The 15,106-nt window shown below is 31.7% G+C and overlaps 1 protein-coding gene across 1 annotated transcript in view; it reads right to left on the bottom strand.

The window, feature by feature from the left end:
• Nucleotides 1-15,106, bottom strand: part of LOC129989201 (uncharacterized) — an 80,195-nt gene that overhangs the window by 55,299 nt on the left and 9,790 nt on the right. Inside the window, exons 3-9 of the mRNA XM_056097616.1 lie at nt 13,786-13,926; nt 11,264-11,443; nt 9,393-9,530; nt 8,154-8,336; nt 7,142-7,273; nt 3,930-4,112; nt 2,316-2,447 (exon numbers count right to left, since the gene is read on the bottom strand). Of these exons, the coding sequence (XP_055953591.1) occupies nt 2,316-2,447; nt 3,930-4,112; nt 7,142-7,273; nt 8,154-8,336; nt 9,393-9,530; nt 11,264-11,443; nt 13,786-13,926 (1,089 nt within the window). The remainder of the gene's footprint in view (nt 1-2,315; nt 2,448-3,929; nt 4,113-7,141; nt 7,274-8,153; nt 8,337-9,392; nt 9,531-11,263; nt 11,444-13,785; nt 13,927-15,106) is intronic.

The raw sequence follows: 15,106 nt of genomic DNA, 5'->3' as shown, positions 1-15,106 counted from the left end.
TAAAAATGATGCTTAAGCGAAAAAAAAAACATGTAATCTTTTTTAGAAGTGTTCTTCTCCCTATTAGATAACTGAAATGAATCTCGGAATAGATAAATATTGGGCATCGAGTATGGCTTCTGGTATTTGAAGTGACACCTTGTTCTTCGAAATGCCACTGTAAACGATCATAACTTATACCCACATTTCAGGAACTGTTATTTCTACACAGAAAGGTAGTTTTAAGAAATACAAGAAGGGTAGAGTGAATATCATCAGACACTTTGTTGTTACCATTTGTGTAAAATTTTAAAAATTATTTTGTTCTGGTTTCACCAAATCTTTTGAAGAGTGCCATGCTGGGGCCAGAAATTGCACCCGCCAGTGAATCGAAACAATCCATCAAAACTAACTCAAAATCTGATGATGGCAAAGGATATGTACAAACTTTCTAGATTTTTATTGGCACTTATCTGTGTAACTTTCTATCGTATCACGGAAAAATGCATGGATTTTATCGGACACCTCATTTTATTAATGTGTGGTAGCCATGACTTGCTCTTCTCCTCAAGATGTTACAATTTTAGAGAGTCCAAGCAGTTTCTCCTTGTCTTGAGAGATTATTTTTATTTCTAATCTGTTTTTTTGTCCACACTTACGAGTGCTAAGAGCAATATTCCATCACAGTACAACATTAATTCTTGGCAATTTATAATTTGTGCAGAATTTCTGTGCATCTCATTTCTCTAATTTTTCTAAGGCATTGAATAGAGGTTATATTTATTAGTATACATATCACGACCAAACTTTTCTGCAGTAGTCATAAATGTATAAACGTTTCTATCAATAATTTTGCACCTATTAAGAGTTTCAGCAAGACAAATAATAAAAAATTACAATGTACTTCGAAATTTAGAATCGTTGCTGCTATCTGTGGTAGTTTCAGATATTTGCTAATCGATAACAGAAAAATTTTCTCTGTCAATAATTTTATTTTATAAATTTTATCGTTCACAATTGCATTGTATATAAAATAAAGGCTATCGCACAACTCAATATTCCAACACACATTAACATCACGAATTGAACTGTGAGCCAATGGACCGCAGGAAACAAAATCAAAGAAACTGGTGCAGTGAGAATAAATTGCCCTAAATATTAAAATCGCAGCTGGTAATGACCCTCCAAGATTAACAGTATCAACAATTCGTTGAAATAAATTGACAGAAATGTCGACAATAATTTCTAATAAATAATAATTGGTAAACTACCAACCTTAATTATGTTTTATTTATTCCATTGATAGTGTCATGGGGACCAAAAACTAAGAAAAGAAATTCTTAGAAAATGTTGTGGAAATAGTTTAAGATTAAAAAAAACCGTTTTCATTCGCGAACGGCCTCTTAGTGGTGAAGCTTTGTCAAGCAGAAAGGCACCAAGAGTAAAGCATATTATATTGCGCAGAAAGAAAAACTTTCAGCGCAATATAATTCGTTATAAGAATGATCCAGGGACAAAATAACGCAGTAACCAGGTTTTAAATTGCAAAATGGGTATTAAATCACATTAATAAAATCTAAACACATCTAGGAAAGCACAGTTTTAGCATCTTATGTGTGGATACATATTGAACTTTCAACCAAATCTTTCAAAGGGTTGACTGTTTGGCGGTTTGCACATTTACATGTATGCAAACGCGATAAATGAAAAATGCTAAAACGTAGTAAATTTGGTTTGCGATATTTTTTTTTTCTAAAATTGTAATCTGCACAAAATGTTGGTTTCAATCGGTTAACCAAAATTGGTTCTCGGTCTTTTTTTTTTTTTTTTTTTTTTTTTTTTTTTCATTATCCTATGAAAGCACAATTCTCTTGTGCAGAATTTTGAACACCCTTGGCGTTCATAGCTTTTATGCGTGGGGCACGGGATATCATCATTACAAAGTTTACGAGAAAGTTTTGGGGAGACCATCTCTGCGGGTTTTCCTTTCGTACTAAAATTTAATTTAGCTAATAATAAGTTTTCTGGTGAAAAATTGGCTGTCCACGCGGGAATAACGTTTTTTTAAATGCCATATCTCCATCTTTCTTCGATAGTAATTATGAGTTATAAAGAATTTGCACATTTTGTATTTGAAATATTAATTAGATAGTAAAATGGGTGTGCAGGTTATTTAAATTAATGGAAATGTGCATAACGCAGTAACAGATTATAATAAATACAAAATTTACATTTTAGCAACATAACAGGTAATAAAAAATATCTTCAAACCAGTTTAATTTAACTTGACAGTTTTTTAACTGCAAGCTATATATGTGATTTAGAGTTAGACTTACAAAATAATATACTAAGGAAGTCTGTATTTTTAATCATTTGCTGTAAGACCGCAGATGTGACATCTTCGATTTCTTCAACATTCATCTGTTCTATAAGCCAATTCAAAACCTGCTCCTCGTTTGATAAATCACCTGAAAAGGAATCAAATCATGTATAGAGAAAAAAAAAAGATCCAATTTCAGATCATTTTTTCAAAATTGCTGCTATTACTATCAGGAAATAAAATTATATTCATATTCATTAGCTAAAATGTTTTTTGGAATTATTCTCATAAAAGCATTAAAAGTAAAGAATTCCTTTAAAAATAACGTGTGTGTGTGTGTTTTTTTTATTGAAAGTCTTTAATAAAATTTTTCGAATACTTATATGCAATTAATTATATGCCATTTTTAAAACTACAAAGGTTTAGGATAAATGAAATAAAATTATGTAGTTACTTAGAAAATGTGCTATCTGTTAAGAAATCTAGACAACAAACAAAATGCGGAAATCGTAAAATTTCTATTATGTTTTAGATTAACATTCCTACTTCACTAGCGTGTTTTTTTTTTATTCATTTCACACTCTCACTTCAACTTCATTCTTCATGTTCTTTTTTACGGTCGGCCAAGAGTTATTATGCACTCGTTATCTGAGCTTTTCTAAATGAACTTATATTAAACAAATTTATTAAAAAATTTCGATTGTCACAGCGTCTAGTGAAGTCGGTGCATAATCATAATTATTTAGTAGTTTTAAGAAAGGAAAAAAAAAAAAAAGAAGAAGAAGAAACTTTGTTGATAGAAGTAAATGATTTTAAAAGAATTAGCCTTGTATCACAATTTTAAGCTTTACATGTAAAGATCTTTCGATTCTGTTTCAATAATTCCCTTGTCATAGCTGAATTCTTGATAATTATTTTAGATGTGTAACTAATGTTTAAAGCGCTGTGACACTCACTTAATGTTCTTAAAAGTCTCCTTCATTTTATTCCGAATCAATGATGCTGTCTGAAATGCAGAATCCATTCCTATCTAATAACAAGCGCTATTTTATGAAAAACAGTTATTGATATTCGTTCTGATACACTCAGAGAAAACTAGACAGTATCGTATTCTAAAAGAATGAAGCACACATGCCTGAACACAAGACATCTGTTGTCCGTGAAACGGTTCCTCTGTCTTGTTAACTCACTTAAGTGTCATCATTTTTCCGATATTTTTATGACTTGGTCTTCACTACATTCCTCTGGTCGTATTCTTAAGATAAATTGAATTGTGTCGTCATTTATCTGGTTCTAGATCCTATTTTTTATGAACTGGCAACAATGAATACATTTTTTTAAATATCTTTATTTGAGTGTTAGGGCATCCATATTATTAATAACAAATCTCATCGATGAGCCGCCAATTTTTGGGCTCGTAATAGTTGCCCATGTTTATAAACACTATTTAAAAGATCAATAAATATTATTTAAAAGCTGCAAATTTACATTCTTTTAACGAGTGGATAATTATTACCTTTATTTCTTGCTGAAAATAAAGATTATATTCAACAACATTTCGAGAAATATTTCCTGAGATGGTAAACTCAAAACCGAAAGTAATATCCACTCATATAATGAGAGTCCTCACCCGTGTAAAATTTCGGGACTTGCTTCTTGTAGAAAGCCAGCGCGGGAGGGTTCTTGATCCCGTAGAGCGATTCCAGCTGGCTGTCGTCAATCTTGACGAGGGGGATTCCGTGCTGGTCGCAGTCGTCATCGATGCGTTCCAGTTCTTCAGTGATGGCCTGGCTGGTGTTGCTCCCGCTGTCGTCTGCGACGAAGTTTGAATAAAGAATTAGGGCATCAAAATTACTTTCTGCTGCCTTTACATTGTACTCACCACGTAGTCTATTAAATTTTTAAGCTTTCTTGCAGGCCAGAATGTGTGCTTCTACTGCAAGTCAGAAGAGTAAATACCTTTTCCTTTAAAAAATTTTTTTATTAATATTAAATAAGGATTGTTCCATGGGATTTAAATTTTCCCTGCAACTTTAAAATGCTGTAAATTTTTGGGCAGTTGCGTACTCAAAAAGAAAAGAAAGAAAGAAAGAAGCTAACCTCTGAAGTATGAGAAAGAACATGATTATTCTGCATTTCTGTAGAAAAGCAGATTTCATATTAATACTAATAATCCATTTTAATTTTTAACTATATTATTATTGAATTCATAACTTTTATTAACTAAAATCTAATATCAAAAATAAGAAAGATAAAAACTGGTTGTAGTTTACAAAATTTTTTTCGTCTGCCAATTCGATTCATAAAATTGAAATATTATTATATTGGATAGAACTATTAGTTGCGGATCATTTTTAGGGAATCTGCAAATGAAAATTTTCTGAGATATGAAAGAAGCAAGTTCGGTAGTATCATCGATGTTGAATCACAGCACTCATTTTTTACTTATTTTTTTATGAGGATATTTCAGTTCTGGGTGACTAGATTTTTATCTTTTGCGCTCTTACATAAAAGTTCAAATTTTTGATCACATCAAAGTTCCACAAAGGCTGCAATATGCGTGACAGTTCGAAGATTCTTGTATGAAATGTGTCACGCTACTATAGAAAAATAGGAACAGAAGAGCTCTATCGACGTACGCCATCTGAAACGACGCAATTTGAAGGCGAAATTATCTGCAGCCGAGACTAAGTTGAGCGCATCCGAAACAATTCTCAACTAACATAGGCTATCCATTAATGAAGTCTTGAAGTCGATTTCTCTTATCGATTTTTTTTCCTTTAGTGTATTTTCGATTTTATGTAAGAGAATGGAAAATAATCATATTTTTTTAAGATTTACTTAATTTTAAAAATTATTTAATATATATCTATCAAAAAGTTTTTGAACTAACCTATTGCCAATTTTCTAAAAAAAAAAGCTTAATTTTACTTGACAGTCATTAGAATCATGACACTTTTAATATAGTTTCAAATCGGTTGGCTGAAATGTATGCTTTAAATGAAGCCGAGCTAAGAGACGGATTGAAACTATAGGTATTATATGCATTGCGAAAAATAGCGCAGACATGACATCTGCACTTGTTTGTTACGATAGATTTCAAATTTCAGTCATTAATAATGCAGATATTTCACTTTTCAAGAAATGAAGGCACTATTACTTTATTTACGGCAAAATCTGAGCATGTGTAAAACACGCAACACTGTAATGGCATTAATAATGTTTATTATATATGGCCGAATTTGTTTTCTGTTATAGATTCGTATTTCAGAGATCGTTGTTTCATCACTTCATTACTGTTAACTTAATTGAATCCATTCAGCTTAAACTCAACTATCAATAATGAACTTTAGTTTAATCTGGATTATTAGTTCATTTAGAAGCTTAAATTAATTTAACGACTGAGTGAGAACATTAAATAAACGAAAAAAATATCGAACAAACATAACAGTAAACATATATGCATGGCAATTCAAAAAATTTAGCACAAATTTAAAATTACGGGGGAAAATACATTTTGTAATAGTCTGCAATGGCACACTGAGACGCATGATGAATGTTGGGATATACTTAGCATTCAGTTTTCACCTTTGGAAACTTAATAGTCCGTAGTATTCGTGCCCTTTCGGGAATGTCTTCTATTCATTTGATATTCTTTCTTTTTAATCGTTTGAAATGATTTCATATGTAATTATTTAGTAATATCCAATATTCTGTTTAAAGAGACATAAAGGATTTTCTGCAAAATATCTTACTAGCCTCGCATCCGATACGTTTATTAGTGAGAGAGTTGCTTCAAACTCACACCACGAGCGACGATTTTCACCATCTTAAAGAGATTTCGTCTTTAGCTTTCTCATTTTCAAACGGGCTTTCAGATACCTTTACGATTTGGGATTACCTGTCTTGACGTATTCTCAGAATTTAAGAGAATTTTGCGTGGAAAAGATTTCCTCCTTTATATGCTGAACACATCTCGATTAAAAAAAAAAATGTACGCTACGAAATGTTCCTGCTATTTCTAGTAGCTCTAAATGACTGTTTAACTTCCGCTATACAAGTGAAAAATAATCTCACAGGAGAAAGATAATTTGTCATATCAGAATTTCATTTTGAAATAATGCGAGAACTATTTTTAGATGGACCTCGTGATTTTGATGACACTTGAGGACTCTTTTCCGAAATTCCGTCTTACAGCAGTAAAAGGCCAACGTCAGATTTAACCCTCTCGTACCAACGATAGTTTTAGTTCAGGTACCTAAGAATACTGGAAGGCTATAGTTTCTCTTTCAAAGGTAAAAAACAATCTCTCCAATAGCAACCGGGTTCTTAAAGGGTTGATAAGAGGTAAGAGGTCTTTTCTTAACTGATAGCTTTTAAGCAACTCGGGCATCTTTTGAGGGTTCTCAGAGAAATGCCCAAACTTATCTGGGTGAGACAAAGCATGGGTATTCAGTCGACGAAAGGATGAGGATATCCAGATGACTAGGGCGTTGGTCTCGTTGGATGGTCTTTCCGTATTGATAAAGTGAATAGGCTAGCATGCAAGATAACCTTCTGTAAAATCAGACTGTACATTTGAAACCCCCCAATTTCTAAGACAAGGTCCTACCACAAGAGTTGTCATTTGTTAGGATGGCTTGCCTTTTCATCATTATAGCAATATCATAATCGCAAGAGAGCATATTTTTAATAAATTAATGAATATTTTATATGATCCAGTATTAAAAAAAACGATTTCATATATCAGTCATAAAGTGCAAAACATCCACTTCAATCTTGTTTTATAATTAAATTTGATCAATGTTGAGGACATCAAAGATAAGTTCATAAAATACTTACAAAATAAAACTGCTAAGAAATCGGAAGTCTTTATCATTTGCGCCAATACTTTATTAGTGACATCTTCAATTTCATCGCTTTCTTTTTGGTGGATTAGCCAATTTAAAACCTCCTCTTCATTTTTAAGATCACCTGGAATTAAGTTTCATTTAATCGTTGTTCTTATACCGACAAAAACAAAAAACACTGTTAATGTCTCATAGCTGTAAAATAGTCAAAGCATTTGATATAATAAATCCATACTTTCGAGTTATTATTTTGGTGCCCTTTCACGTAATAACCTTAATTCATTTTAAAATACCTCAATGTAGAAGTTTCATTAAATGATACATTTTTTCCCAATTCCATAAAGTCCATAAAAACACTGTCAATTTTTAAACCGAAAGAAAATTTTAAAAAGTATTCATTGTACTAATTTTAAACGAACTTATCTAAAATGCAAAATGAATTCATCTTATTGAGAAATATTTTTAAAGTTAAAATTTTATTTGAAATTGATTTTTCGAATGAACTCTGAGAGGTTCGAATAGTGAAATGAATCCTCCGGGTTTCTTTCACCCTTCCGTTAAAAACATAAAAAAAAGAATATTTTCGTCACCAATTAGCTGACATGTAATATTATAAGCAGGACAGTTCATCTGAATCCCCCTCGCAATTCTCAATTCTCAGACTGGATTGATCTTGCATTGCGGGTAATGAAGCTTTATTAAAACAAGATCAAGGAATCATAATATTACATTATCGACGAATGACCAAAACAATAACAACTTCTAGTTGAAAGGAAAGGACAAAAATGACATTATATCGATGATGTCAAGCCTCAACCAACCTCAGCAAATTACTCTAGAAAGTATAAAAATCAAGGGAAGCTTCGCTGCCACATTTTTCACTGGTAAACATAACCCAAATATTATTTCTGAAGATTATGTAGTTGTACTAGTGATTATTGAAATTAATTTTCCTTCTAAAATTGCATCATCTTTTATAATAAATATTTTTAAAAATGGCTTGCCTTGAAAGAAATTTGGTATCTTTTTTTCAAAGTAGACGAGAGCCGGGAGCTCCGTTATTCCGTAGTCTGAAGCCACTTCCAAATCAGAAATTTTGACGAAAGGGATGCCGTGCTTGCTGGTGTCATCATCGATTGATTCCAGTTCTAACAGAGTTGTTTGGCTGTTTTCATCGTTTTTGTCGTCTAAGAGAATAAAAATGAGACTCTCATTGTAAAGAATCTTTTTTTATAAGTTTTTTCTAAAACTGTTTTTTTAATTGGTGAAATATTTGACACAGATTGATATAGTCTTGCACTGAACAAAAATATTTAAAGTTATATAGGATCAAAAATAATATAAAAAATATTAACAGAATTTTAAATTGCAGTTTTATTGTAGAATGACTTTGAACTGGGCTAGATGAGATGAGAATATGTAACTCGATCTTTTGACAACATGCATATTACATTTAAATAATGTAATGTGCAGAAAAATACTTAAATAATAATAAAGAAAGAGCAGAGCTTTGTGTTAAGGGGGTAACAATTTACTAAATTGCATAACTAATATTTCATTTTGTATCAACCCAAATAAAATATTACGGCTTCCAGCACTTTATAAGAATAGTACTAAAATCTGCAATTTAAAGATTGAAATTTCTTGAGGTTTATCAAAGTAAGCCCGCATTTTTTCACACTTAAACAACCACCATTTTTCTGCAAAATCAAGACATTTCGGCCTGGAGCTCTTAATCATTAAGGTTTTTTTTTTTTTTTTTTTTCGAAATTGCTCAAGATTATATGTCATAATATAAAATATCTTGTAATAAATGGGGTTTTTATTAACTTATATAAATAAAACGGCAAAAGAGATTTTTTATTGAACAAATACTGAATTCCTCCTCTTGCCCTCTTTTTCCCCCCTAGAAATGAAAATTTCAAATACAACATGAAACATTTTGTCTTAAAATACATTTAAAAACAAACAAATGAAATTGGTATATAAGCCAACAATTCACTAGATTTTTCCTATTATTGTTTAAATCTTTTTTTAAAAGAGCGCCTATACGTATTTTCACGCTACGAATTACGAGAATAAAAATATGATCTTTTGAAGACGCATTCTTAGTATCAAAGTTCAACATTTTCATTTCTCAAATAATATCAAAATCTTTCAGATTTCCAGTGTTTGTGTGAGAGGATTAAAAATGTGGTTAACAGTTTATATTATGAGAGTGCAATTTCTTTAGCGCTACTTACAAAAGAGCACGGCTAAAAACGTGGTGTTGTCGATGAGTGCCGGTAAGATACTGCTGGAGATATCTTCAATCACATCGGCATCGAGATCTTTGTGAGTTTCGAGCCACGTGAGGACCAGTTTTTCATCGTGAAGATTTCCTGAAAGGAAAATCAATCGATGAGAGATGGAGGAACAGCATGTCGGGCTCATCGTTGCTATTTTATGAGGGCTCAATAGGATAAATAGTCCGGAGAAATGAGCATAAATGCAAAATGCAACACAAATTTAATTTTAACTATAATTCAAATATACATAAATGAACATTGATTTTTTGCATAAAAATAAGTAATATATTAATTAAATATTAAATTTAATTAATATATAAATTGTTAAGATAATTTTATATAATTTTGAATTTTTTTAATTTCATAGAATCGAACATTAACCTTGCTTTGCTGCTCAAAGATAGAAGCAATTCACTACTACATAAACTATACCGAAAGTTTGATTATTTTCTTGGAATTAGCTATTTATTAATATTAATATTTATAATAATTAATATTTTAATGAATGAATATCCTAAAATTATATTATCATTATAATATTAAAGTATCTATAAATATTCATTTAATGCAGTTAAAATGCTAGAAATTCGACTTCGGTCAGTGTTAGAAATTCGGCTTCTAACACTGACTGCGTGAAGCAAAATGCAATTTCATCTTTAACGTAAACAAAGGACGGCAAAGCACAAAATAAATTTATATAGAGATTCATCACCATCCAAATTGGCTCGTAACCGCTGCTAAGATAACTTGCATCCAAACTAGGAACGCAAGCCTTCATCATATGCCATTTCCTCTATTCTAAAAGTATAAGAATAATAAGCCTTTTCTGAAAAAAAAGGGGGGGGGGACGCAGGAAGGATAGAACATCTGGAAAAGTCCCACAGCTGGAAATTGGGGGCAGGGGATGGTAAGATCTGCTCAAGTACAAATCATTCAGACTGGTTTGTTTAAAAATGTCATTCTCGAATTTCTGTGGTTATGACTGACGAAAACAGAAATATTCTGAGAACGGAGATAGCTTTCGGAGAATATGTGAATCACTTCAAATTCATTCAAAATGGATGAATGAACGAAATAAAAACTATTCAGTATAGTTCAACAAATAATGAAAAATAAGAATGTGAAGAAATGAATCATTTTTTCTCTAATTGTTATTTTAAATTCTATGTAATAACACACTTGTATGGCCTTTAAGATTCTTAAAATCCCTATTTTTAAATGAATTTGCATTAGTAGCATTCCATTTTTTTATATATCTTTATATTATATAATTTCGATTATATATCTTTTTATTTAAAGTTTGGTCTCTTGAACGTGAGTAAACAAAAAACACATTCACCTTACGCGCGCTTTAACTCCTTTTAGATGTCTGAAACAAATCAATTTGTGAAATACAACATAAAGAGCAAGAAAGTTCAAATTTGATAGCTGCAGATTACTATAAAATTTTGGACAAAATTCTTCTAAGGGAAGTCTGATGATCTATCCGATTCTGTGAATATGACCGCAACTAAAACAATATTCAAAGACAATAATGACGAACTAGATGGAGGACATTTGCCTGCATTTTATCAAAAGAAAATTATGAAATTTGATGTGTGATTTTATCCTAAAAATTGTAGATCTGCATCACATTCTACACCCCTTAATCGAAGGAAAGGCATCGCATTTTTTTCTCAATACTACACAGTATAAAACACAACCATATTGCATCTGGGAACTCGTTTCAAAGATGGACCACGATTATCTTCAGAGGTAGCGATTTAAAATTGGACCTCTCCAAAATAACGTTTCAGTTTTGTCCTAAATGTAACTCCATTCCTCACCATCGTATAGCAGAGGCACTTTGTTCCTGTAGTACAAGAGGGCCGGCAAGGTCTCCAGTCCGAATTCCAGAGCCAGCACTTCGTCACTAATTTTCACGAAGGCTATCCCACTTTTGTCCGCATCGTCGTCGATTTCTTCGAGGTCACGAAGAACGTCCTCGCTCTCGGCGTCGTTTTTATCTGGAAATAAGAGAACAAAAATAAACAGGCATACTAGTGCCGTATTTAAAAATATCATTGTCATATATCCTACAGAATTTTTTTTTTCATTCAAAGTGGTTAGATAGAAGTGACTCGATTTCTACCCTTTTTTATGACTTAGAAATATGCCAAAACTGATTATACAATAATTACACACTTCATTATGTCTTGTTAAATATTTTTTGATGAAGTATGAGATGACAGTTTACTATTTTACCAAAAGATTAGATTCAGATTTTGATAGTGCTGCAAGCATTTCGATTGCTATCGTCAGAATATACATATTTGTCATTTACCAAATAACATAAACTTTTTGCAGATTTAGTTTTTTAGCACATTGAATTTGCAAGGAATCAGAAACAGACCTTGAATTTTAGATGATTCTGCAGTGTTCAGACATTTAAGAATCCGAAAAGTCTATTTTCGAAATGACGTCTGTCTATCCAGGCTATATGAACACCTTATCTTAAAACCACAATAAACTAGATAAATAAAATCTGATATATGGAAACACCACGTGTCAACTTTTGGATGAAATAAATCAATAGGCTCCAAAATTCAAGCTCGATTTTCTTTACTCTGAGCCAAAACTTATTATAAAATGTGACGTATTGTAGATTGCCAAAGCAAGAATTCTCCCGTATTCAAACTATTTGGTAAGAAGGAAGAATTTGAATATAGAAGGAAATTATTCGATTAAGTTATCATTTTTCTATGTGATTTCCTTTCATCACAAGAATAGTGCGTATGCGGTAGGCTTTCTCTCGCTCGCAGTCATTGATGCGAGTTCAATAGTCACCCGTGTGTTCTGCGTGAAGACATCTACATCTTCTGAATTCCGCCTTCACTTTCTTGGATACTCTGTCATTAAAATTTTATTCTTCATTCCTCGGGAAAAATGGTGAATCATGGGTACGAGAACGTTTTGCACGATATCACTTTAAATGTTACGAAATATTATTCTTTAAAGTGAATTTAGCATTTTTATTCAATTTACGTGTGACTCTTGTCAAATTATTTTGATGTTTAATCATTGCCATGTGGTTAATGGTATGGCATCCGAAAATCGAACTTGTATTTTAAAAATGTCTCACCAACTGCACCCAAAATTTGATATAGAACTACATATGCATTCACAAAATTGCATATCATATTATATATATATAACCTGGAATTTGGACTGGAGATTCATCAAACCTCCCGTCCGAATTTATTTGACGGTTACAAAACTTTCTCTATACTTCATATACAAGAAATTAGAAATGAAACGGACTGCTTTTGCGGATACTACCGTGCGAACAAGGGAAATGACACAGGGCACATATGCACACATATTAAAAAACTTATGTTTTCTTCTTTGCTGTGTTCTAAATTCTTCCTTTTACTGTTTTTTTTAAAGAAAATTATACCAATTACAAGAAGCGTCATTTCTTCCTAAAACGCAGTTTTTTTTTTCTTACTAAAATAGATGTCAATGTATTTTTCTTATCAATTACATGGAGATATGTCAGTCTTACATCAGTTGAAATATCTACAGAAATATTTCAGTCTTGCTTTCTTATTAACAATATTCCAAGTCAGTCACAGATTAACCAATAAAAGTTGTAATAGAAAATTTTATAAATATTGACAGAAAGGTTGCGAGATAAAAAAAAAATGACTATTTGTTTATAATAACTTTAAAAGTAAACAATAAAGATCCGAAATTCTATTAACTGAAAAATGACACGAGCATTCAAATCAAAACTAATCATTAAAATGGATCGAAACAAATAGTGATCCATTAAGAGGAAAAAAATGCAATTAGGAAATATGCAAATAAAAAATGCTCAAAGAAAATATTAGCAATAATTCCAGCTGATCTGTGAGGGGAGAATATAATAAAATAGCATAAAGTAATAAAAATGGTAGATTCCAGCTCATTGACCTTTGTTACAATCCAGCATAAAATAGCATTAATAAAACTTGAAGTTTACGATTCCATCATTCAATGTTATTCATGCTTAGCTTTTACATATACGAATAAATAAGTCATTTTTGATGCTAAAATAAAAGCTGGAATGTGCGCATCCGGTAATGTCACAAATAAAGCAGAGGAAATATTCTTAAACTTCGTGCAGCGCTACAGATAGAGCTAAACGATTCAACTGCAGTTTGATTTCTCTTTCTTAACGAAAAATTGCTGTTTAATATTTTTTTTTTCCTTGGACCGAATGTACTTTAGACTTGTTCAAATGGAATTTTTTTGTAGGTTGGAGCATTAAATATCAATCATATCAGAGAGGTTGTATTTTAAATTGTGTGATGTGATGTCCACTCACAGAAGAGAACGGCAACGTATTCGGTCTCGTCGATGAGACTTTCGAGCACCTTGGCGTTCACCTCTTCGATGGCATCCGGAAGTTCCATGGACTCGATGTTCGTCAGCCAGGCCAGCACGGCGTCCTCCTTCATCAGGTCACCTGGACGAAAACGGAAATAATAATTATGAAATGTTTATTGACAGACATTTTGATGATTGTATTAAAAAGTAAAAACCAATTTGCAGAAAATAAAATAAAAAAAGTAAAAGAGTGAAACATTGTCTGAAATATTTGAATGAGAGCAAAATTTTCACCAACTGTACAATGTACTTAACTTTCAATGAAAAGAGATTTAGTACATTATTTTCTTTTTTATGATTGTTGCCATAAGTCATGCTTATGGTTCGGATCACTACCTGATGAGGCACTCACGTCTCTGCTGTGCAGTAGAGAAGAGATTGCAGTATAATTAGTGAGCATGCGTCTCAGACGATTCACACGGCTAATGACGGGATCAAACGTAAAGATGTAAACTAAACATAGGCGTGTCTTACTCTCAAATTCTACACTGAATAAGAACTTTTGCTTTCATCCAAATGTGGGTGACAAGGTATTCAACGTTTTAACTATCCAAAGATAGATATATATATAGTCCTCAATCTTTCAATCTTTCATACATTTCTTTTAGCGCATTATTTTACCAAAAACTGTTCCCTTTTTAGCGCATTAATAAAATTGAATTCTTAAAAAAATTTGATTTCAATATTTTGAATGGTTTCATTTTCAATTATCTTTAAAAAACATTATAAAATCTAAAATGAATTTTATTTTTCCAGATTCATTTCTTAATAGTACCTTGTTTAATATGGAATTGCAAGACATTTTGATGCAATCGATTAACGCGTAACACATTCTGAAAATATTAAAATATCGAGTTTTCTAAAGAAACACCAATCTGTAAGAAATTTTAGAAATACAGCTCATCAAGAAATGAGTAAGATATTCACGTCACGATTCCCTCCTATTCGAACATGAAACAAATCCGTTTAATAAAGCGTGACGAAAATTTCTCGATAACATGCCTAGCTCCCGAAATTTGAAGCAAAAATACTATCTGCAATAAAAGTTTTAAAAAATTTTAAAAAGAAAATAATAAGAATTGAAAAAAATTATTCCAGATCAAACTTTTATTTAACCAATTAGAATTCATTTCGAAAGTTAACCGGTGAGTGTTGTCTCCCCGATTTTTTCAGTACACTCTCCAATGAAGGCACTATTCCAGAGAATACTTCGTCGTACAACAGAATACTGACCTTTGGCAAAATACGACACACTGGCC

Source organism: Argiope bruennichi, chromosome 1 (genome assembly GCF_947563725.1).
Source record: "Argiope bruennichi chromosome 1, qqArgBrue1.1, whole genome shotgun sequence".
Lineage (NCBI taxonomy): Eukaryota > Metazoa > Arthropoda > Arachnida > Araneae > Araneidae > Argiope > Argiope bruennichi.
The sequence above is the reverse complement of the archived record's forward strand: the minus strand, read 5'-3'. Positions and strand labels throughout refer to the sequence as shown.